This window comes from Pinus tabuliformis, chromosome 8 (genome assembly GCF_031772625.1).
Source record: "Pinus tabuliformis cultivar Carrire ecotype Pingquan chromosome 8, CPIR1, whole genome shotgun sequence".
NCBI classification, from domain to species: Eukaryota; Viridiplantae; Streptophyta; class Pinopsida; order Pinales; family Pinaceae; genus Pinus; species Pinus tabuliformis.
Genome location: NC_142294.1, coordinates 708,098,762 through 708,123,727, shown reverse-complemented (window position 1 = coordinate 708,123,727; position 24,966 = coordinate 708,098,762). Strand labels below are relative to the sequence as shown.

General features: G+C 40.3%; 1 protein-coding gene across 2 annotated transcripts in view; it reads left to right on the top strand.

Moving 5' to 3' along the window:
• Positions 1 to 24,966, top strand: part of LOC149237573 (mediator of RNA polymerase II transcription subunit 25-like) — a 387,887-nt gene that overhangs the window by 37,463 nt on the left and 325,458 nt on the right. For both annotated transcript variants that reach the window (XR_016246301.1, XM_089372701.1), the window contains exons 3-4: positions 19,866 to 19,929; positions 20,264 to 20,394. Coding sequence is in view for 1 of the 2 variants with exons in the window: in XM_089372701.1 (XP_089228827.1) it covers positions 19,866 to 19,929; positions 20,264 to 20,394 (195 nt within the window). In the remaining variant the exon portion in view is untranslated. The remainder of the gene's footprint in view (positions 1 to 19,865; positions 19,930 to 20,263; positions 20,395 to 24,966) is intronic.

Below are 24,966 nucleotides of genomic sequence, written 5' to 3'. Positions count from 1 at the left end.
ACTACCCATTTCTGCAACACAAATATAATCTAATAGACCAAGTAATTTGTAATAAAAGAACCTAACCAAATAGTTAGGATTGTTCCTAAATTATTTTTACATAGACTTGATCTAGAACATTAGTACTCGCCTAAGATCCTAGCGACAAAAGCCATTCCATCTTTGGGGTAAGATTGGAGGGAAAAATTCTGCGGACCATCCAAAAATGAATCGGTGAAACGAAAAACCTCCTAGAATGGAGATCGTCACTAGAAAGGTAGGTTTACCTAAGTTGTTACATACATGATACAATTCTGCTGAGATTATTTACATCATATACATGCAGAATGGGTTTACATTATAACATGGTAATCAGGCTGATGATGATAACTGGACGACACAGACACATCGATCAGGCGCTATCCCTTTTGCAAAAAAAGGAGGTGTACTGCTATGGGTCGTTGACACGTAGTGGTCAACACAGTATTTACAATGAAAGATCTGCGCAAGACATAACATCATGACAACATGACAACATACCTCATAGTGGAGCTTTATAACACAGCTCGTTACGGTATTTACATCCATACACGGGTGTACATATAGCAACGTCATCAAAATAAATAGATATACCCAAAACATATGCCAAATCATATACCAAAACATATATCAAAACATATACTAAGCACCATATCTAAGCATATATCAAAACATCATATAGCATATATCAACCATCATAAAGCATATATCAAACCACCATAAGCAAATACCAAACCACCATAAAGCATATACCAAACCACCATATCAAGATGCTTTGCCTCAACCAACAAACAAGGAAGGATACATGGCCTACATCTGATCCGCTATCTCCCATGTAGCTTTATTGGGCCCATAGTGCTTCCATTTCACTTTAACTTGCTCGATTGCTCGGTTCTGGAGCATGAGCACCTTTTTCTGCAATATACACTGAGGCTCCGACTGGAATTATCCATCTGGTTCCATCTGTCATACAAATCAGTCAATCATATGATCAACATCCTTAACATACTTCTTAAGTAAAGATACATGGAAAACATCATGGACTTTCACTGTCGGAGGCAGTGCAAGTCGATAAGCTACTGGCCTAATCCTCTCAATGATGCTAAAGGGTCCACAAAACTGTGGTGGCACATGAGCCAATCCGCAAGGAGCTTTTCTTCGGTTTGATGCACAAGTACACCTGTTCCCCAACTTGGAACTCCTTGAACAACCTGTTCCTATCTGCATAACTCTTCTGCCTATCAGTGCTGCCTTTAGATTCTTCTTGATCACCTGCATTTCTTGTTCCATGTCTGTCAACATATGTGGTCCAATCAGTACCCTGCTTACCGGATCACTCCAACTGATAGGAGTGCTACAACTCCGCCCATACAATGCCTCAAAAAGACTCATCCTCATTGACTTCTGATAACCATTGTTGTATGCGGACTTTACCAAAGGGAGATACTTTTCCCACTTCTGCTGCTGATGCATCACATACTTCCTCAACATGTCCTCCAATATCTTATTGACCCTCTCTGTCTGTCCATTTGTCCGCTGATGATAAGCTGTGATGAAGGCCAACTCTGTGCCCAAACCCGCAAATAACTCCTTCGAAAACTTGGAAGTGAATTTCGCATCCCTGTCTGACACAATCTTCTTCGGAACACCATGTAATCTCACTAGCTCTCCGATGAACACCTGTGCTACATCGCTAGCTGAGAATGTAGACTTAATCGGAATGAAGTGTGCAACCTTTGTTAACCTATCCACGACGACAATGATCGAATCATGTTGCTTCACCGTCTTCGACAACCCTGTGATGAAATCCATGGAAATGACCTCCCATTTCCATTATGGAATCGCGATCGACTGTAACAATCCACCTGGATGTTTACATTCTTCTTTCACTCATTGACAGTACAAACACCTTGCTACAAACTCGGCTACATCCCTCTTCAAATTTGGCCAATAATAATATCTCTTCATTGTTCTCAGTGTTTTCTGATAACCTGGGTGACTTGAATATGGTTTCGCATGAAACTCTCTCAAGATCAGCTTCTTGAGTTCACTGCTATTCGATACATATATTCTATCTCGGAACCTAACCAATCCATCTGCTATAAGACGATAGTCCCTGCCATGTGCACTTGTACCTGTTCCAGTTCTGCCACCTATACCTGTACCACTACCTATACTTGTACCTGTACCTATACCTGTACTTGTACCATGACCTGTACATGTACTTGTATTATCACCTTGCTGCAACCTGTGCACAATCTCCATATACCAGACATCTTGTTGTCCTGCCTGCAAGATCTTATCCTGTAAATCTGTCCCATAGGAGCTCATTACTGCCAAGTGGTTTACCTGTACCCGTTTACTGAGAGCATCTGCTACCCTGTTCTCTTTACCTTTGATGTACTTGATCTCGAAATCAAATTTGCTGATTGTGGCCAACCATCTAGCTTGCCTGGCATTTAGATTTGGCTGGTCAAACAAATACCTCAACCCAATGTGATCACTCACAAGCACAAACCGCTTGCCCAGAAGATAGTGCCTCCACGTCTTCTATGCATGTATAATCGCTGCTAACTCAAGATCATGTGTAGGGTAGTTCTGCTCGTGCTCGTTTAGTTTCTGGGACTCATAACATACCACCTGTGCGTCCTGCATAAGGACTCCACCAAGCCCTCTCTTGTAAGCATCCGTGCATACCACAGATGCTTATTTGTGGCGTATCTTCCTTGCCCAAGGAAGATCTCCCCATCCTTCTGCCACACTTCCAATCCTAGAAAATAGTGCATCAACCCCAAATCCTTCATGTCGAAATTTGTTGCCAGATTCCTCTTGCAGTCCTCTATAAGTCCCGATGATCCTGTCAAAAAGAGATCATCCACATAAAAAACTAGGATGAGTGGTTCACCCTCTATCGTCAAATAGTAAAGGTTGGGATCTGCGTTACTCTTGACGAATCCCATCTGCTGCAAGTAACTGTCGATCCTACCATACCATGCCCTAGGAGCCAGCTTGAGCCCGTATAGAGCTTTCTTCAGTCTGCACACATAAGTGCGCCTCTCATGAGTCTCGAAGCCCTCTGGTTGTTCTATGTACACTTCTTCTATCACCCCGTTCAAGAAGGCTGTCTTGATGTCCATATGGTGAATCTGCGATCCCATCTGAGCTGCTAGGGATATAACTGGCCGGATAGAAGTGTATCTGGAAACTGGGGCGAATGTCTCCTCATAATCTATCCTTTCTTTCTGTGCATACCCCTTTGCTACGAACCCAGCCTTGTATTTTTCCACACTGCCATCTGTAGCATATTTAATCTTGTAGATCCATCGAGAACCTACAACTGATTTGTCTTCCGGCCTTGGAACTACCTCCCAAACATCATTCGTCGTGATGGAGCTATATTCTTCTACCATGACGTCTACCCATACTCGATGCTGTGCGACATCATGAAAGCTGGAAGGTTTTGCAACCTGAGCCACCAATGTTTGGTACCTATCAGGCTGTCTTCTCTGCCTTTTTTCGTCCTAGGAGTTCCAATAAACTCCTCTTCATCTCTCATTGTCTGATGAATCTCTCTGTTGGCTTGACCACTAGTCGTGGGAGGTTCAACCAACTCCTCATCTTGCCTCTGCTGCTCCATCTACTGAGAACTCCCCGGATTTTCTGCACCTGAGGAAATACTGGTACTGGTCATAGTACTCGATCCTTGTGATTGTCCTCCTGCCTGTCCCACTGGCTGCCCCTGTTGCTGGACCAAAGGAGCTTTTGCTGACTGATTCTGATCACTTGCAGGCATCTCACGAGATCTCCTGAAAGCTCGGTCCTCCATGAACTTTACATCTCGCCTCACTACAATCTTCCTATTTCTAGGAATGTAGATCCTGTATGCTTTTGAGGCTTCACTGTACCCAAAGAAGAACCCCTTCTCTGCACTCTGATCCAGTTTGGTACGTTTCTCATCTGGTACGTGGTAATAAGCAACATTGCTAAAAATTTTGAAGTGACTAACGAAGACTCCTTCTGGCGTTTTCTTCCCCAATGCTCTATGAGGAGTCCTATTCTGAATATATATCGCTGTGTTACATGCCTCTGCCAATAGAAATCTGGGTAAATCCTGGTCATATAACATAAGCTTTGCCACTGCAATAATGGTTTTATTTTTCCTCTCTGCTACACTATTCTGCTGTGGATTATATAGAGCTGTCGATTCTGTCTTGATGACTTCCTTTGCACAAAAATCTGTGAAGTCTTTATCAATATATTCTCCACCATAATCTGAGCGAAGCACCTTGATCTTCTTCCTTGTCACATTCTCCACGAGAGCTTTAAACTCTTTGAAACGATCGAAGACTTTATCTTTGGTCTTCAAGAAGTAGATCCAGGTTTTCTTGGAATGGTCATCAATAAAGGTGACGAAATATTCGGCATGGCTGAGAGCTCTAGAGGACATCGGGCTGCAAATATCTGAATGTATGAGTCCGAATACACCATCAGCTCTGTTGTCACTTCTTGGAAATGTTGCCTTAGCATACTTCCGAAGTACGCATCCTTTGCACACATCATCATGTTCCATGCCAAGTTCTGGAACCCTTGTTACTGTTTCTTTGAGCATCCTGAGTGCTCCATGGTGTAGATGTCCCATTCTCTTATGCCATAACTCATTCAGCTCCTTCCCACTACTATTGTCATTGCCTATTAGTGCCATTGGAGAGTCAATCTGTAACCGGTACAATCTGTTACTTCGAACTCCAATTTGTCTTACCTTTTTCCAGCTTGGGTGTTTGACATACACTTTCTTCCCTACGAAGTGAATATCATACCCCTTATCCTATAACTGGGATACTGAAATCAGGTTCATACCCAATCCTGGCACATGCAATACATCTGTAGTGTTGGTGCTTGCTCTTGACTCTCTCTGAAAATCTATGGTACCTCTCCCTACTTGAGTATATTTCGTTTTGTTTCCCATAGTAATTTCGAAGTCCATTTGCTCCTCCTTGTAGCTAGACAAATATTCTCTAACCCTTGTCATGTGAGTTGATGCTCCACTGTCTATATACCAAACACCCTGTGAAATTGATCCTGTTAAGCAAGCAAATTCATCCTCCAACCTGGAAAACAAATTTGAAGTCTCCTGAATGTCACTTCTGTCCATGGTTACATTGAAGAATTTATAATTTTATAGTGTGCTATTCCTCTTTCACCCGACACTGGTTCTGCACTAGCAATTTGCTGGAAAACCTTCTGCGTCTAGCTAGAGATTTGCCCAATGAAATAACTGAGCTGCTCCCTCTGCCTCTAGAATCACTCAAACTGGAAGAATCAAATTTTTCTACCCCTTTCTCAGAAAAATCGAACTTCCTCAAGCAACTCAGTCTCCTGGAAAATAAAGACTGCGTTGCCCTTGGGAATTTCATCCTTCCTTCGTTTTTGAGCTCTCTAACTCATCAACTATGCTCTGATACCATGTGAAATTTTTATCTATTGCAGTAACTGGAAATTATTCTTCTAACTGTAAATTTAATTATGCAGTTTATTTGCTACGACAAACAACAAATAAAATCACAACTGCAATTTTCACCATAAAAATGTTGTAGAAAATAAAATACTGAAAGCCAAGAAATTCAAGCACACACAAAAATTTTGACACAGTTATTTTTGGACAATTGTCCCCAAAAAAACCCAATGCAGAAAAACTGGTGCAAGAAATGAGGGTTTTATTATTATTCTCTAGCAACAATTCTGAGCACAATAATTTAGATGCTCAACTAACAATCTAATCTAAAGAAAATACTGGCAGAATTATTGTGAGAATTTTCTCTCACCCCATAGCTAATTTTTGCCTCCGAAATTACATCCCTAGCCTCTGCGTTGAGCCTTTTGCATCACCCTCTGCGTAGTGCTTACGCAGACCCTGTGGGGATTTCAGCGTTCCTTCCTTTGCCTCTTCCTAGAACTGGGAAACTTCCTCCTTGAATGCTACTACCTTCCTCTTCCACTTGCTACTCACCCTCTGGCTCTATCTTCTCTGCCGAATTACTGCCACTGAGGAAATCGAATTGTCTGGGCAACTGAGTATCTGCATTGGTGTATTCTCCATCAACACATCGGTCTCCTCTTATAATCCACCGTTTGAGCGCCAACGACCAAGATTAAAACTTAATCAATGGCTAGGATCATCTCTGCATCGAACCATGTGAGTCTCTAGATGATTCTGGCCTTTTCTCAATTAATACTGATTAATTAACCATATTCCTTAAGTTTAGACTTAGGAAATATTTAAAAAATGGTTAATAACCTAATTGAGACACTTATAGGTGGAATTTCTAGAAACAATTTCTAGGTTTTGGAGATTTCATTTATTCTAGCCTCTCCACCAAATTTCATGGCTCGAACACATCCGATGCTACAAAAATAACAATTACGACCCCCTTTCCTGTTATTGGAAATCTGGAAACCCATTGAGAATTTATGGAAATATCACTTTGCCTACTCTAGTCTTCTATTGCTGGAAATTCTGACCCCCTTTCCTGCTATTGGAAATCTGGAAACCCATTGAGAATTTCTGGAAATTCCCTTTGTGTGCTGTAAACTTCCCTGCCCTGCATTGATCTGCTACTACAAAACCCTTGCTGCAAAATCATTGTGCTAGATTTGCTGTGTGAAATAACTGATCGGCTCATTGACATCCCTTTCGAACAATCCTACTTCCTGCTACTACAACCCCCGAGCTAACTCAAACTTTTCCTCCATCTTGGATTGCAAATCGAATTTCTGCCTCCCTGCAATTCACACTACTTGGTTGGCTTGCACATATTAGGAATTTGTGCTTCAAATTTCCCGTTGAATCTGCACAATTTCACTTCCTTCGCTTCTAGAGCCTCTGATTTGATCTTTGTTGCTTTCATACCATGTGATAACTCCTTGAATGCAATTATTGGATATTATTCTTCTAACTGTTAGCAGTTTATTTTTCTTCTGTAATTAATATTACGACAAATAACAAATAATTCACAATTTCATTCTTCACAATAAAAACGTTGCGAAAATATAAAATAAGAACTGAGAAATAGATGCACACACAAAAATTGACACCATTATTTTTGGACAATTGTCCTTGGAAAAACCCTAAAGGGAAAACCAGTGTAGCAGATGAGGGTTTTATTATTATGCAACAATTTGAAAGAAATATTACAACTGCACATTGATCCGCTACCCAGATCTGCGCACTAGATAATTCGCACCTCTTGGTATGACCTCTCTGTAGATAAATTTGGCCTTCCTTCATGTCATTTGAAAACTAGAATCAATGTGGAAATCTTCTCTAGAAATCTCTTCTCAAATTCTTTGCTGAAACCCTTGCTGCTGGTGTCTCCCTCTACTTCAACTGCACCCTTGTTGATTCGCTGCAACTGGGTAAGTCAAACTACTCAAGTGTGTCTCTCCAAACCCCATCGACTTGCTCTTATAATCTCTTGTTGAGTAACCAATGACCATGATCTAATCACAATCAATGTCTAAGATCATCTTGACTCCATCAAGTGACTTTTCTGGAAGTTTCTAGAGCAAAGTTGATTTTAGTTAATTAATCAGATTTAAGTAACCAGTTTTCCTAAGTTATACTTAGGGAAATATTTAATAATTGGCTAATTAATCTAATTGAGGCGTTTCTTGCAAAATCTTTTCTAGGTATTGGAGAAAATATGTTCCTTAGCCTTGCAGACACCATAGAGACTAAAACACTTGTCCGCTGCTACCAAAACTAACATCCACCACCTGCGTTGGCCATATGCTTCTCACACATCCGACAAGAGCACATGGACGAAGGTGGGCATCTGATCAAAATGGTTTTTTATTCATTTTGTGATTGGGTGCTTATGCTTGTTTGTATTTTGGGCATTTGATATGGATTATGGGGTGAACTAGAAGAAAGAGGGATTTTGGTCGTGATCTTGTTCCCTCTCCTTAAATGGGGGGTTAATATTCGATCCTAGTCTAGTGGGACCTCCCTTAATGGCCAAGTGTGTATAGGAGGGACACTACTTGGGAAGCCTTGATTGAGATAGCATATTGCCATCTATCCCTATGTCATACTTACCACTTTCCATCATACATTACACGCCCATATCTCACATCCTTTCTTCGGGTTCAACTGACCATTGGTTGTCTGGGATTTGGTACCCATACATCCCCATACTTGCTTAGGGCCCAAAACTTTGCCCTGAGAGGTTGATGTAGCTAAAAGAAAAGAAAGAGCATATAATGGCCACAAAACAAAATCAAAAGAAAGAATATCAAAATCTAAAAGAAGGTTGGGACATATAAATTAACACGTGGACAAAAGTCTAGCATGAGCTCTACCTCACTCCTTATGGCCATCACCTGATCCTTGAGCACATTTTGCTCCATTACATCATAAAAGGAACCCCTGCATGTCCCAATCCCAATGAGCAATGAAATGACTCATCCTTAAGGGCTAATAAAACTGTAATATCATTCAAAGCAAGCTCTAACCCTTTGAGCTATGAGTAGTAATACAAAGATAAATAAAGCAAAAGGCTCATAAGAGGGGTGGAAAAACAAGGCCTAGTTGGTAACTCATGCATCCACGATTGCTCCCTCCTCATACCTATACTCTCAGGATGTGAATCTTCATCATGCTGGTCCCTTTGGCCATGGCACTTAACCATGAAGTCTTCTCCCCTCCCTGCCATCATTATTATTCACTAACACCTATCAATTGAACGGTGGACCACGGAAATGTTACTTCCCCTTAGGGGTTGGAAACACCTAATAGGGTGGTCCTTTAACCACTCTTACCGAGGGAGGAAACACCGTTGCGAGCTCAAGGCCTTGATTTACGAAGGGAATACTTTTTTGAAGTGTTAAAGAGCCCATTACATTCAAGCTTGGTTCACTTAGATGCAATAACGATCATTACCCATAATGACTGGTTGCTTTCACTAGACTTTATGTTGTGATTGTCGGGTGTTTCAGCAACCCAGGTCTTCGGCACCTTACCCACAAGTACCCATGCCATTAAAGAAGTATATTGGCACCCACAGGTGAAACGTTGAGAGCCTTGTGTCTCCAAGCAATAGTAGCACATCACATACGACCTTGGGCACCTACCGCTCCTAAGACGTTCTGCCACTTTCCACTACTTTTGTTGATTCTTCAAGATGATACAACTAGACCCAACATTCCCCTAGGCCTTAGCACCATATGAGGGATGGTAGCTGATTCAGGGCCCAAATGAGGATGGTCTCACCTTTAGAGACTTGGGAGGGCTAGTAGCACCTAGAAAGCCCTCAACGTTGGAGCAGAGTTGGACACCTTTTCACAGTTGGAGACCTGAGAGACCATGTTGTGGTGCCCCAGTTAGATTTTGGGGACCATAGAGAGCCATTGATGGAAATTTGAGGGCCAACCCTCAAATGATGATTTTTAGATGCTATTACATCACACTTGGCACCTTGTAGCATCAATGCTTGGCATTTGGAGCTCACTTTATGGATGATGTCAACCCTAGAGGCCTCACGGATCACACATGTGGGCTTTTCTTAGCATTTATGTTGGGAGCTAGTGGGTTGGCTTGTAGCCCAAGGGATTATTGTGATTTAACTTGCCATTAGCGGGATTTTAGGCTAAATTAGAACTCATCCTCATATAAATAGAGGAGAGGACTTTCATTTCTAATCATCATCACTTGTGACAATTCAACCCCTCTTGGAAAATTTTGGCCTCTTTATATCTTGGCAAGATGTGATCTATGGAGTACTTTGCATATTGGAGCCATTCTCTTGTCATTGGAGAAGTTGTATTCGATCGTTGATGGACTATTCATGCATTTCATCTTGTAAGTGAGCTTTTTTATTGAAGATTTTTTTTTTAGTATCTAATGTTTGGAATGTAATGATTATCTAGGGTTTTATTTCTATTGCACCATTGATTATTGAAGATAAATTGTATAGAATCTAGATAGCCTCATTGTATGCATTGCTCATATGTGGAATGTGAATGGTAATCCCTTTGGTGAACTCATGTTGTAGCTATCCCAAGTGCCTTTGATCCTTCACAAAGATAATAGTTAGGGTTTTTTCCTAGGGCATCAAGACATCCTTACTCCTTTGCAGGATCTAGGTAATCTTATGCATACATAGACTCCATCAACCCAAGGACTAGGCATTGGCCTTGTCTAGTTGGTGATCAAGTTAAATTTCACCCACAAATTAAATTTCACCCACAAATTAAATTTTGCTTTCTCTCTCTTCTCAAATTCAACCCTCTTGAGGATAAACGACCCAATTAGGGCTTAGTATGAAATTGCTGGGAAGAGGAATGTTTTTGGATTGGAAGGATTCAACATCAAGAGAAGTTGTGGTTGCCTCAAAATCATTTCTCTTGGTGGCAAATTTTCCATTTTTCTCCATAATTTCTCTTGCCCTAGGAGAAACCCTAGTTTGGTTAAGCTTCAACTTGAGGGCTTCGTGAAGGATTCCCGTGCCATTGTCTTGTTGAAGTATATTCTTGGAAACACTTTCTTGGTACCTTGACTTTGGGTCACTCCATTTTCCACGTTGTTATTGAAATCCTAGGTCTAGCATGCCCTAGTTTGGTCTATCTAAGGGAAGCAAATTGCCTCTTCTTCATTGCTTTGAGCCTTGTACCTAAGTTCTGCCATCCCTTAGAAACCTATTGCGTCACCTTATACCTTTAATCCAAGAATATCTCCTAGGTGACCTACATACCGAGGCTCCTATTGGGGAAAATCCATAAAGAACAAGGGGTAGTCGCTGTGGTGACAGTGGGTTACTACCTTATTGTTGACACTTGGTCTAGTGATTGCCTTGTAGGGTACCCCTCTACAAGCGCTGCTATATTTTGCGGCAGCATGGCCTAAATAGCTGGATCAGATCTATTGTATGTTATAACTATAAATTTGTCAGTTGGGCCATTATCAAAGGATAAGAGCCCAAGTGGGTTCTGATTAAGATCTAATGAAGAACTGATTTGATTGGGCAAAATTTGTATTTGCCACATGTGATTGAGATTGGTTGTGTAATGCTTTGCTTCCTTTGAATGATTGGTTAAGAACCTAGTTTTGCATTTATTCGATAGATTTGTAATAAACTTAGGTGCTAGGTTCAGGGGTATTAACATGGTATCAGAGTGAAAACTCTACAATCTCGATCTCAAGGTGCCAGCTTTGTACAAGTATCACAGAAGCCAAGTTTAGCTAGTGATCCAAAGCATAAAAGTCTGTACAAGCTAAGAATGAGAGCACCATATGCAGGTCGTATGGTGTACGATGTAGGCTAGCTTACAAGGATATTCTTTTGCTTAGTCAAGTACTTTTAAGACATTAAATAAAAAAATAAAAAGGGGAAAGAGCCACAAGCTGAGTGGGTGGTCACAGGGGGAAGCCATTGTGGATGCCAAACCCAGTTGTCACGAGTTGTGTGAGTATCGTTGAAGCAGTTAACATGATGTTGAAGAAACCTGGTTGGAGGAGGCATGTAATGGGAGCCGTCAGGTCAAGAACTAGAGCCACCAAAGTTAACCTACAGAGACAAGTCGACAAGGGCCCGTAGAGGGATCACAATTGGTAGAAAATTTAGTAGTCGGGGGGTGTTGACAAAGAGAGCACGAGTGAGGAGCAGGTCGGGGTTAGCTATTAGTTCATACGTAGAAAGAGCAACTGACCATCCGTTGGAGAAGATCGGCCAACATGGGTTGTGGAGGTGATGCGGACAGGGTCAATAATGCACAAAGTTTGTGAGAGACTGATTAGGTGACCATGCAGGGTGGAAAGAAATAATAGTGTTGTGAAAATCACGGTTTTTTCCCTGAAATGATTAAATCGGCCGATTAAATCAGTGATTTTTTCATTTTGAAAAAATCGTGATTTTTGTATTCTTGTATTTTGTTTTAAATTTTAAATTTTTTTAAATTTTGCTGATTTTTATCGATTTTATCTCGATTTTTTCCGATTTCATACCCTCGCCAATTTAATCCTGATCGCGATTTTCGCAACATTGAGAAATAGGCTAACAATAATAGCTGGCCACCACTATAAGAAGTGATAGCGCATGAGGAGCTAGTTGTTGAGGGGGCCGAGAGTGGCTGCAGGCATGTAGGGTGGACTGTTAGGTCGTTGTTGGTAGACGCGCAACCGCCAAGCAGAGGATTGAGTTGGCAAAGTACTGTGTTAGAGCTATTCATATAAGGCACTAGTTGCTAGAGAGTCGAATTATAGACAAACAACGCGAGGCTTCGTTGTGGAGTCCTTGTGGTTGAACTATTGAAAATTGTAACTAGTGTCGATCTTCATAATTGTATTTGAGTCATGATGTAATGTATTTGTCAAAAGAAAGAAAAATAATTTTTATTATAAAAGAAATTGACTTATTAAAGCATGGGTTTCATGCTTGGGTCAATGGTTTTTAGGTCAAAGCCTCCATTGTAGGCTTTTAAGGTTTATGTCAAGTGCCCTTGTCTTTGTCAATATGTAGAAGACTCTACTTGGGCTTCATTTATCAATGAAGAAATTTATTTTGATGTAAATTAGGTCATCTAGGCCTCCTCCACCAAGTCGGCCTCAACTTGGACAAGTTAGCCTAATTGAGGGGCAAAATCTACTATATAAGGCAGCAACTCGACCTCATTTGAAGCACATCACCAACAAGTTTGATCTACAGTTGCTGGGAAAAAAAAGGTGCGAAATTCAAGGAAGAGGAGAGAAACCCTAGCGAAGAAGAAGGAGGTCTTTATCAAGCATAAGAAGTCGATTTTTTCTCTCTTTATCTCACACGTGTGAAGTTGTTGGGTTGCTGGAAGGGCCGAAGTTGTAGTATTGTAGCTAGGCCAAAATTCTGGAGTTGTTGGGGGCCAAAATCCCGGGTTGTTGTTGGGCTATCGCTGTTGGACAAGAAGAGACTGCTCAAGTTTGCTAAATCATATTGGAACACTGACTTGGTGGAGGAGGAAGGTCTTTTGGTCAGGCCTAAGGTCTTGGTCTATGTCAATTTGATTAGTGCAAGAGTTTTACTGGGTTTTCCCCTAGAGATGGGTTTTAGCCCTGGTTGAGTGCCTACATTTGTTGTTGTTGATCTTCATGTTTTGTTTTGATGATTGCTTGATGAAACTAAGATAAAAAAGAACATAGAGAGACGATAATAAAACTAGAAGAATATCACAAGTAATTATCAACATAAGAAAATCTTTCTGCCTTTCCGATTTTATAACATGAACATAAACCAAGTCACAAATGGCCGGTTGACAAGTTAGCCACGTACAGAGTGGTGCAAGAGCTGATAAGTTAGGCCACTGGGTTGCAGATGGTGGGAGTGTGTGAATGCGAGCAGTGAGGGGCAGTAGAACAACTGCAGTTTGGCAACAAATTTGGGTGCCTAAAGGACCAAGATCTTTTTTAGATGAGATCAGGTCAAGATGACTACAATGGGTGTTTAGTTTCAAGGTAGGCTGGCTGGAGCCTAACATTTCTTGCCTTGGAAGGCTAGGGTCACCTTGGTTCTCAATAAAAACGATCTCTAGGAGATTATTGAGAAGGTGATCCTGGGGTCGGTAGATGCCAAGGAGAAGGCCGCCCTAACTAAGAGGGAGATAAAGGCACAAAGGGTACTGTTGGATGCGGTGAAGGACCATCTGATCCCTCCCTTGTCTAAGAAGAAGCAACCAAGGAGATGTTTGATGCTTTGGTGTGTTTATACTAGAGCAATATCGTTAATAGGAAAATGGTGTTGAGGGACAAGCTTTGGTCCATGCAAATGACTAGATCTGACACAATGATGAGTTACCTAATGATGATCGCTCAGATTTGTGATCAACTTGTAGTAATGGGGGAAAAGGTGGATGACGAAATGTTAGTAAACATGGCACTGAATGGTTTCCCAGTGACATGGGATCCATTCATCAAAGGATTTTGTGCTCGAGAGAACCAACCTTCATTTGAGAGGCTATGGGATGATTGTATCCAGGAGGAGATGAGGGCATAGTCAAAGACTAAAGCCAACGAGCAGGATAATGACAAGGATGTGGCTCTTGTCGGTAAGACAATGAAGAACAAGGGAAAAGGTTCGAGTGGGAGTGAAGAGTCAACCTAAAAGCTGAAGAAGAAGAATGACTTAACTAAGGTCAAGTGTTTTGCTTGTCATAAGACATGACACTATGCTTCACAATGTCTAGAGAGGAAGATGGGCAAAAAGGGTACACAGTTAGCTATAATTGCGTCGATAGAAGGTGAGGTGGAAAGTTTGCTAGAAAGTTTGAAATTGAATTCTCACTTGTTTCCTACCTTTCCTCGAGCACCATACCAGTTCGTGCGTCACTACTGGATAGTGGAGCCACACGACATATGGTAAGAGCATGAGTTGCTTGATGACTTGAGAGAGTGGGACTTAAAATTGCATGTGGAGTCTGGTGTTGATACCAACATGTAGTGAAGGGAGTTGGAACAGTGATATTCCAACTTGAGTCAAGAGGTGGGTTGGAAGTGAAGGGCATGTTATGGGTGTTGGAACCTAGGTGGAGTTTGCTCTCAACCTCTATGATAAAGGTTTGTTGTGGCCTTTTAGGATGGACTGACATTGATTAGACCCATGGGATCTAGGTCAGATGATTCTTGCGTCATTTGAGTTAGAGAGGGCAACTTATATAGGTTAAAGGGTTAACCTATTCGAGCAATGGAAAGAAGAAGAATAGTGACAAAGAACTAGGCGCGAGAAGCTCCAAATGTCGAGCAGTAACAAATCCTTCGAAGTTTGTCAAGAAGGTCATCTCTTGGTATGAGATGACCTTACTGTTGAGAAATCAATATGGCTACAATTAGGGTGATTTCTCTTAGACTTGATAACTGCTTGTGATGTATTTTTACTTTTCTTGATTATTAGCTTCTTCTTTTATTATTATGTTGTTCTTATCATCAAACAACTACCAAAAAATGAAGATCAATAGTACACAAGAACACAAGATGTAGGCTGCAAGTCAGGGCCAAAACCTCTCCTCTTGATAGGAAAACCCACAAATCTCTTATCTTCTTATAGATTCTTCAAACGACGAATTCCAAGACCTCTAGACCAAGAGCAAGACCCCTCCAAGACCAAGTCAGACATTCTTGATGATGTGCTTCTTCTATCAAAGTCAGACCCAGTCAAATCTCTTCCAGCTGCACAACTTTGATCCCTAGCTACAGAATTTTGGCCTCCATTGTAGGTCTAAAATTTTCGGCCCCTGCAATAGTTGCACTTTCCACAGGTGTGAGGGAAATTAGGGCTTCCAAGGCTTCCTTGCTTCTTCACTTGGGATGCTTCTTCTTCTAGTGCTAGTAGGTGACCTAATAGTCCTTTCTTTCACCAATTTCGACCTTCTTTCTGCAACTTGAAAACTTCCACCTTGTAGCTGCAAAACCCTAGCCTTATCTTTGCACGCGAGAGAGAGAGAGAGGGAACCAACCCAAAACTTTGTCCTTCTTCCTTCTTTTCTCCTTCGCTAGCCTTTCTTCTTCTTCTTTTTCATTTGGATGATGAGTGAGTGAATGAATGTCCATAGGAGGTCGAATTCTCTCCTATATATAGGCTTCCAAGGAGGACGACATGCCCTAATGAGGCTGACTTCTTAGTTGCCAGGCCAACTTGGTCTTGGAGGGGTATTTTTGCACTTTAGACAAAAAAATAATTCTTTTGACATATTACAAAATGCCCAATGGGGTCTTTTTCATATGACAATGACTCTATAGACTTCTTGACTCTATGACAAACCCTAGAAGCACTCAATGGGTGCTTGTCCTATAAATAAAATGACCTTGAGCATGAAACCCATGCTACAAAATATAATAATAATAATAATTTTTCTTTCTTTTTACAATATACAAGAATCAAAGAGTACATTTCATATTTATGAAGACCAAACCTAGTCACATATTTCAACACTTACAGGATGCCCATGAGTAGGAGGCTTCTAGGAACAAGTCCAAAGGGAGCAGGTCTTCAAGGATGATTCCAAACTAGGTGGGAGGGAAGGCTTCCAGTTTAGAAGGAGCGACCATGGTAATGGATGCAATTCTAGGGTTGGAGTTAGTTCTAGGTGGTAGAAGTACCTTCCTCACTAAGAGGGAGTGTTGATGTTTGTAGCTTAGGCATGTACTTCTACAAAAGTCGCCCAAAGTCTCCTTAGGGCACTTACTCAAGTATGAGTAAGTTGCTATTTTAACTTAGCTTAAGTCTAACTTAGGAAAAACACATAATTGATTATGTTGACTATAGATCTAAAGAAACTTAGGAAAAGTAAAGTATTTACTTTAATGATTATGTATTAATCTCAATCATTGATCTCAAGTGAGGCGAAATCTAATCTCTGTCATTAATCACATTGGAGATTAGGGTTATGGATTTAACTCAATGTGAAGTTATAAAAGCAAAACTAAGGAGAGGAGGACACACCATACAGTGGTACAAGACATTGAGAAAGATATTTTTTCAAGTGAGGAGTGAGATAGTCTAGTGTGTTAGGTTCGAGGAAGGTGCAAGGGTGTAGCATAGGAGATCCAGATCAACCAAGGAGATCAAGGATAGATCTAGGGCCTAATTGCTTGGATCACATTTAGGGTATGTTGTAACTATAAATTTCTTAGTTGGGCCATTATCCTAGGATGGGAGTTGAAGTAGATTTAATGAAAAATTGATTTGATTGGGCAAAAATTGTATGTGCCACATGTGATTAAAGATTGGTTGTGTAATACTTTGCTTCCAATGAATAATTGTGTTAAGGACTTGGATGTGCATTTATTCAATTGATTGGTGATAAATATGCTAGGAACTAATTGTCAGGCGCTAGGTTCAGGAAATTAATAAATAATGGCTTGATAAAGTCAACTATGAAGAATAGTAAACAATAGTAGTTCAATGTTCCACTTATTTTCCTTTGGGAAAATTTGACTTGGTCCCTTGTGAGGTTTGTTCTGAATAGGAGGTTTGACTTGGTCATTTGGAGGAATAATTTGTCTTCTAATGGCTACTTTCTTGGTCCATTACTCAACTTCTTGGTCCATGAAGTTGCTAATGGCTAGTTAGACTACCCAATGACTAGTTGACTTCACCAATGGTTAGTTTGAATTGAATTTTTCCTTTTACTAATTTGACTTGGCCACCTACCAATTGGATCTCCATTGCCCTCGATTATCTAAGAATTTCGGCACTTGGGTTTGGGCTAAATCAGCCATGCTCTGAACTGGGTCTCTCTCTCAGAATTTTCGTATTTTTCCTAGTATTGCTACATCATTACTTGCTCTACCAGGTCATCTGCTAGCTGTGCTAGTCCCATAATGTCATGATGAATATTGGAAATATGACACATTGGTATTGTTCCTCTTGTTTTACTCATCATTTTTGACATAATACATGCATTATTATGCCCAATGCTCCCTCTATTTTCCCACATGGAAACCTTTTTTGATTCATTGACCAAGTTGTAACTAGCCGTTGCCACCTTTGATTGGAAAACTGGAATGTGGCATGGACTGTTGTCATCAAGTTGAACAATCTAAGACCAAGTTGACTTTTTGACCACTTAGACCACTTTGCATTGGGAATTGTGTACTAAATTGGGAAACATGAAAGTTGTCAAAAATGAGACGGCCATGCATGAAAGCTATTTGTTGAATATTGCATCAAAGCCAAGGCTACCTATAAACTCGATAAACTCTAACCATGTGGTAAAGACATAGATGCACCCTAATGCATGCTTGACTAACCAATACATTGATGACCACCCCTACAAAAGTAGGCTCCCATAAAACCATGAGTCCTCAAGGAAGCTCACCTAAGGCCCTCCAATCCTACATAGGATGAGATGCACCCAAATTGAACTAAAGGGACCAATTGTGGTTCGACCAAGAGAACAAGATACAAATACTGAGAACAAGATATAGGCTTGGGACACCTAAGACAAAACCTCACTTGGTTGTTACAATGCTTTTAATTGTGACCTTGGGGTTGCAATGGTGTTGATAAAATGCTGCAAATTTTTTGTATGTACTCCTGCTGACATGCCGGGTAACTGACTTCATAGGCCTAAAAGGATATTGGCATTGTTCTTCATATCCCTCCATCACCATTTTTTCCCCTTTTTCAAAAAATAAAATAAATCTCTTAAAAAGTGTTTCACTAAGGCTACCATTGACATTACCTCATGCTCTTCTAACTAAGCTGTAGGGATTCTTGTAGGGAAGCCACCCTCGAGTCAAAGGAGAGGCGGCCTAAACGAGAGGACAGGTTGCTAACGTGATAGTTGGTGACCTTCCTAATAGATTCCCATCAAATTGTGGATTGGGGCTTTTATCATGCATGTACAATTTGGATAGTAACAGGATCACATCCACTAGATCCTAACCCTCTTGTTTAAGTGGATAATTGGTGGTTTACACTATTGTTTCCAATTGGTTATCTTAAAGGCATTTAATCACTTGTTGGAATCCTTGTGCATCTAATTGTTATACATATTGTGTGTTCATTGAAGTAAACCATAATCTTGCATGGTTATAATTAGCTAAAGAGGTTTACTTTTGATAAAAAGGGATACCCCCATTGACTTTTAGGAGCTGGCCTAAGTTGAAGGGGATATTGTATTGAGGTGACAATGATATAGTTCCCATCTTGTTGCCCCAAGTAAGCGTATGTGGTTGGACTTTCCACAAGGGTGCTAGTTAAGGCAGTAACACCCCCTAGGTGATATATAGCAAATGCTACATGATTAATTTATGTCACCTAAGAAAATCCCATGAAGGCAACATGAATAATTCTTAGATAGCAACATCAGAAGAGAAGGGAACATAACAAAGTACTAACCAATCTAATCATCGAGTGTGTATCCCATCAGCCATCCAACATGAAGACCATGTAGAACATACCCTTCTAGTGACACAAACATCATACATCAACACCAAGTTGCTAGGAAACATCAACAATATCATGAAACATCTACCTCTTAACATCATCATCAACACATTAGGGGGCTAGAACCATCATCCATATCCAAGATGAGCATATATACCAAACCACAATATAATGAGATATTATGCTCCACAAGCATCCATGAGTGTAACTAGAGGGTGATCAACAAAGCAAGCACATTTGAGAAGTCCACCCAGCAGCAAGCGCAATCATCCAACCAAGCAGAAGTGACTCACCCTGAGCCAAATATCTCCAAGCAACCATTAGGTAATCTTCATCAATGTGATGAAAATCACGAACTGGAACCTCATGCAATATGAGGTGTAACAAGCTCTATATTAAGTATGTCACTATATGTATCTGTATTAGTATATAGATATAGATATTTTGAAATTGTTGCATATATTACATTAATAATTATGATACATGTGCGTCAATATCATGACATCCATGGCCAAAGAGCAGTCAGACAATAGCTCTCTGCCTATGTACGCAAGGAGGGCTAGCATATCTGCTTTGGCCCTGAACTGAAGACTGTCTATATATTTGAAGTCCCATTCTTCGGCTAAGTCTCAAGTGGCTGGCTGGTTGGTTCTTCAGAACACTTTAGTGGTTTTCGAATTATGACACTATATATTGAGAGATATTATATAAATTTTTACCATTTGTGGATGTCGATGGGTCATTTAAAACTAAACTAGTATAGGTATGTTGTTTCGTAAACCCGGGTGCATGGCTGTGGTCCTGATAGCTATGGAATCTGTTCTGGCAATTGTTTTTTGTAGTTATATCATGCTATCTTTTATGAATTGTTGATTTTTGTTACATATGGTTGTGTTAGGGTGTTAGATCTTTACACACAAATGTATTGATGAATTGCAGAAGCCCACTGGAGCAAATGTTGACATGGCGCTGGTTGTTTTCCGCAGCCGTGGACCTCACAGTGGTATGCTACTGGTGTCTGAACTCTTTATTTTTATTTTTTCCTTTTTATAGTTCTAATTATTCCATATATTCTATCATAGAACTCCATGTATGTGCGATTCATTATTTTAACAAGCTGTTGTTGATAACCATATAACGATGCTTAACTTTGGGTTTCAGTCATATAGTTGAAAACTGAAGCAATGATCGATTTTCGAGTGGTTTCACAATCTTTGCAAGATTGGATATACTTGATTGTGCACATTATTTCTGTTAAAAGTTTGCTACTCTTGTCTGTGATAGGCTAGCTAGTCACCATTATATATATACAAGAAATGACATTTCTATTTTTGTAGAATGTTGGTTGCAGCGGAGTGGCTGGACATCAAATTTAGATGTCTTCCTACAGTGGCTTTCAGCAATCAATTTTTGCGGAGGTGGTCTTGGAGATGCTGCTACAGCAGAAGGACTGGCTGATGCATTACTGGTACTGTAGCCATCAAACTAAGCTGGGCTTTGTGGGGCTATTATATGGGGATGGGCATTTACTATTTCCTATTAGTTCATTTTGTGATCAGGCAAAGAGGAAACAGATGCAGCTAATCTTAACCTATATAATGCATGGTTAAGCTTTACACAATATAGTGACATATCGAGTGCATTTGTTTTATTATAATTCACACATATAAGTATATTCATTACTGCATTTTTATTTCAAAGGAAAAGCTTGCGGGGAAATCCAAGGGATGCTTCCTCGCATTAGTGGATGGCATCCCTAGTAAACATATCGGTGTAGACGAGTGCACCTTACCCAAAGGGATTCAATAGTGAAATGCCCAGCAAGCCCAGCAAAATTGGCGATAGCCAGTTGATCTAATCCCCTAGTCTAGTTCCTTATGCAATTTTATGCTATCTAGTTCCTTATGCTGTTTTATGTTATCATATATATTTTCTCTGCTTGACTAACTGAAGATGTATTGTAAAAATAGGCATTGTGGAGGTTTCTCTGCTACATGCATCTGACCCATTTTCACATGTTACAGCTGTCATCCAAAAATTTTGTTATCGTTATATGCTTCTTGTGGTTGAGCTAGTATTTGATAATGCTGTTCAACTTTCTTCTAGTGCAATCACTTAGCTTGGATGTTAATTATTAAATACAGTAAATCCTTTTAGTATGTGATTCATTCAGGTTTCTAGATGGATGCCTGAAACGGAATAATTAACTAATCTTATTAAGGATGCTATTACTGTGGGACAAGGAGCTGTGAATATAGATTTGGCTGCTACTCTAAGTCTTCATCCTGATACTTTCGTAGCAGTTCTGTAGTGTGTGCTCCCTGTTAGCCACCAAAAATTGGGTAACCCATAGGAGAAATTTTTCTCCTCCTTGGACAGCGAGCCAGCCAGTAGCCCTATTGATCAGCACATGACATGATGCCATAGATCCTCCACCTATTGCTTTGGTCAGATTTCTTTCCCCCCATCTGACATTCTTTCTTGAAGGAAAGTGGGTCATCCATTGACAAATACTTAAACCATTTTGTAATAATGTGCTTTTACTTCATGTTTTTGGGCATACTATTATGAATCAAGGGGTAATCCGGATGATTGACCAATCTTGATTGTATTGATTGACCAATCTTGATTGTATTCTTGTTCTCTCACTTCACCTGGGAGGTTAGTTTGATAGTTGACTCAGGTCTAGTGGGACCACCTCTATGGCTTGAGGGTTATAGGAAGGACACTACTAGGGAGGCTTTGATTGAAGTAGTGTACTGTGTGCCCATGATCTTCCATACTTACCACTATCCATTATTCCCATTATTCCATCTCCAGTCTTTGGCCTTGTGGTCATTAGTCATGGGGATTGACACCTTCTCATCCTTATTCTTGAGTCTAGGCCGGAAAACTTTGCCTTGGAGCTTGATGCAACTAAATAAAAGTAAAACAAAAGAAAAGCCACAATGAAAGAAAAATATAAAATACAAAATATAGCCGGGATATAAAATTAGCGCATGGGCAAAAGCCTAGCATGAGTTCTACCCTCCTCATTAGCCATCACCCACTTCCTAGAGCACATGATGCTCCATCCATTGTCCCAACCTTGATGAGTGATAAACGGCTTCATCATTAAAGGGGTAATAATGCTAAATCTCTAAAAGCAAGCTTGGGCTCTTGATCTATGCTCCCAAATCAAAGCATTATTATAAATAAGTAAAAGGCGCACTAGAAGGGTGGAAAAAGCAGGCCAAAGAAATGGGTAACTCATGCCTCCGCAGTTGGTCCCTTCTTACATCTATACGCTTAGGATGTTGGACCAACATTAGTTGGTCACTTGGCTATGCCACCTTGCCTTGAAGTCATGCCCACTCCATTGCCACCATCTTCACATGCACTTATGGATTGATGGGCTAACTTGAGACCTGTCACTTCCCCTTGGGCGCTGGAAACACCTAATAGGGTTATGCATCTAGCCTCTCCTAACATAAGAATGTAACACTTACAAGACTTGGTCTAGTTAGATATTTGAAGGTGATCTTTGTGTGAAGTGTTGTTATGCCCTTAACATTAAGTATGGTACACTATGAATCATGATGCATCCATGCTTTTTGTTACGTAGTGATCGTTGGCCTTCATTTGATCTTGAGAGGGTTTTGTCAGGTAGTCCTCATCACAACAAGAGAGGCTTCTTGATGTGATTGCCCCACCTAGCAGAGCAACAGAGGCCATACCATCCTTTGTAAAGAGAGAGATTGACCTCAATGATGCGGTGTTGCCTATCCAGAGTAGAGCATTGGGCTATTTGATGACCCCACATGATGCTTGACCCCCCAAGGGACGCCAAATGCTGAAATGCTAAGCCCATGAAGCTTTGTGTTGAAGATATTGATGGTGAGCCCAGTGGACCCAGGATGCCCCCAGGTTGGCCTTGACACTTTTTGATGGGCATCACTTATTGTAGGGCCTAGATGTTGATGTTCATCCTTGAGATGACAAGGGAGGGCTTGTACATCACCTGGAGCACCAACGCTTGAGTTATTGAGTGCCATGTCACCTCTCTTGCTCCTTTGAGGGTGATGTAGGGCACCATGGACATGACATGTTGGCATGGAGTGACTTTGGAGGCTTGCACATGATCCTTGAGATGCATATTGGAGTATGGAGCACTCATTAGCCTTTATCACACCTTTTGGTGGCTTATTGAGCTCATTTGGAGAATGACGCAATGCTTTAGGAGCATTTTCTCTCTCACAAGGGGGGCTTTTATGGCACTTTTGTTATGTTTTTTGAGCTATGAGGTTGGCTTCTAACCTCTTTCTTATGGAACACTTAAAGTAAACTTGTCAATAGGGCTTCTTTAGTTGTATTATTGTAATAATGAGAGAGGTAAGTCTCATATTAGAGATGACTCCACTCATGCTTTTTCATCATCACTCATGTAATTTGACTTCTCTTTAAGAGAGTGCGACTTGTCTCTTTTTCGCTACATTGGGAAAAATGTGAGGTTTATGGATGCGACTTGCTAGTGGAAGTGATTTTTGCTTGGAGACATTGTTATGGGATTGAAAGAAATGCTTTTGTGGAGGATTGTTGTAAGTTTATTGTCTATTATTGATATTTTGCATGTTTTAATGTTTAAAGTAGGGTTTCACTTGTTCCATGACTAAATGTTTTATCATTGCTGAAATTTTGCTTCATAATTGCATGTAAAATTGTCCTCTTCAAGGTCTGTAAGGAAACTCTATATGTGCAGACCTTATACTTAATTTCTCCCCTCACAAGAACAATAACTAGGGTTTTAGAAGTGGATGCCCTAGAGCATCCCCCCTTACTCCTTCAATATCCTTCCTTGGAAATTTATGCCATAAAGACTCCATTAACCCTTGTAGGATAAGTCACTAGTCAGCTAGGGTATTAGAACTGATTTGTGCATAAACTTGTTATTTTATTGCATGTGGGTGGCTTATAGTTTAGGGTTAGTCTTAGCCTTACATAACCTAAAAGGGCTGATGTCACCCTTTTATCTTGCTATTTATGCATATCTAACAGCCTTAAATCAGTTTACCCTAGTTAAGGCCAAGTCTCTATTTGAAGTCCTTGCTCCATTCTTGTTGAAGATCATTTTGAGGGCTTTTCATAGGCTGTTGTATGACATTATATACCCTATTATTGAAGATCATAGAAACCCTAACTCAAAGTAGCCCATTTACTGGTTTAACTTTAGAGTGCTTGAACCATTGCATTGAATACCTTGGTCATCTTTGACCTTGTCAAGCTCTCTATCTATCTTTAGACCTTCAAAATCTAATCACCTTGAGCCCTAGTATTAGAATACCCTTGTAGGTGATTTAGTGAAGCCTCCCTTGTGTTTTAAATTCCAGTAAAGAGCAAGAGAAACGTTGTTGAGGTGACAACGGTAACCCTTCCTCATTGTTGTCATAAGGTTTGGTCCCTCACCTAGTGAGGCTTTGCACTGGGCTTGCTAGATTTTGCAGCAACACTCCCCATTTGAAAGTGAACTTGGTCAAGGGGACAATTTAATACCCAAGACTCTAGTTTTTTTTTGGAAAATTGTATTAGATATTTCATTAGTAAACATTATAAATTTACATCAAGAATGGCACATCATTAACCAAATGGATGGTCACACATATATGTGTTCAGTACATAAGTGAGTAAGGCAAGGATGTTTGTCAAAATTCCTAAAAGAGAAAATTTAATATTTTTGCAAGTTGTGCTAGCATATTTTTAGATAAGGGATATTACAATGGTGTCAGAGCTAGTTCACCTGCTAGCCTGAAGGGTTTATCCAAAAATGCTTTTGAGTCAGTTGCAACAAGTAAAACAACACTTAGTTTTTTTTCAAAAATTTGAAAATCACAACAAAAATCACAACAAAAACTTTACAAAGGTGATACAACAAATTGGAGCATGGGCATTATTGAAGGCAGTAAAGGAAAAGGAAGTCGCAAATTTGAAGATGGAAAAGCAGTTAAAGGCTAGGAAGCAAAGATTAAAGTGAGCCCTAAGACAACCTTTCATACACCATTAGAGC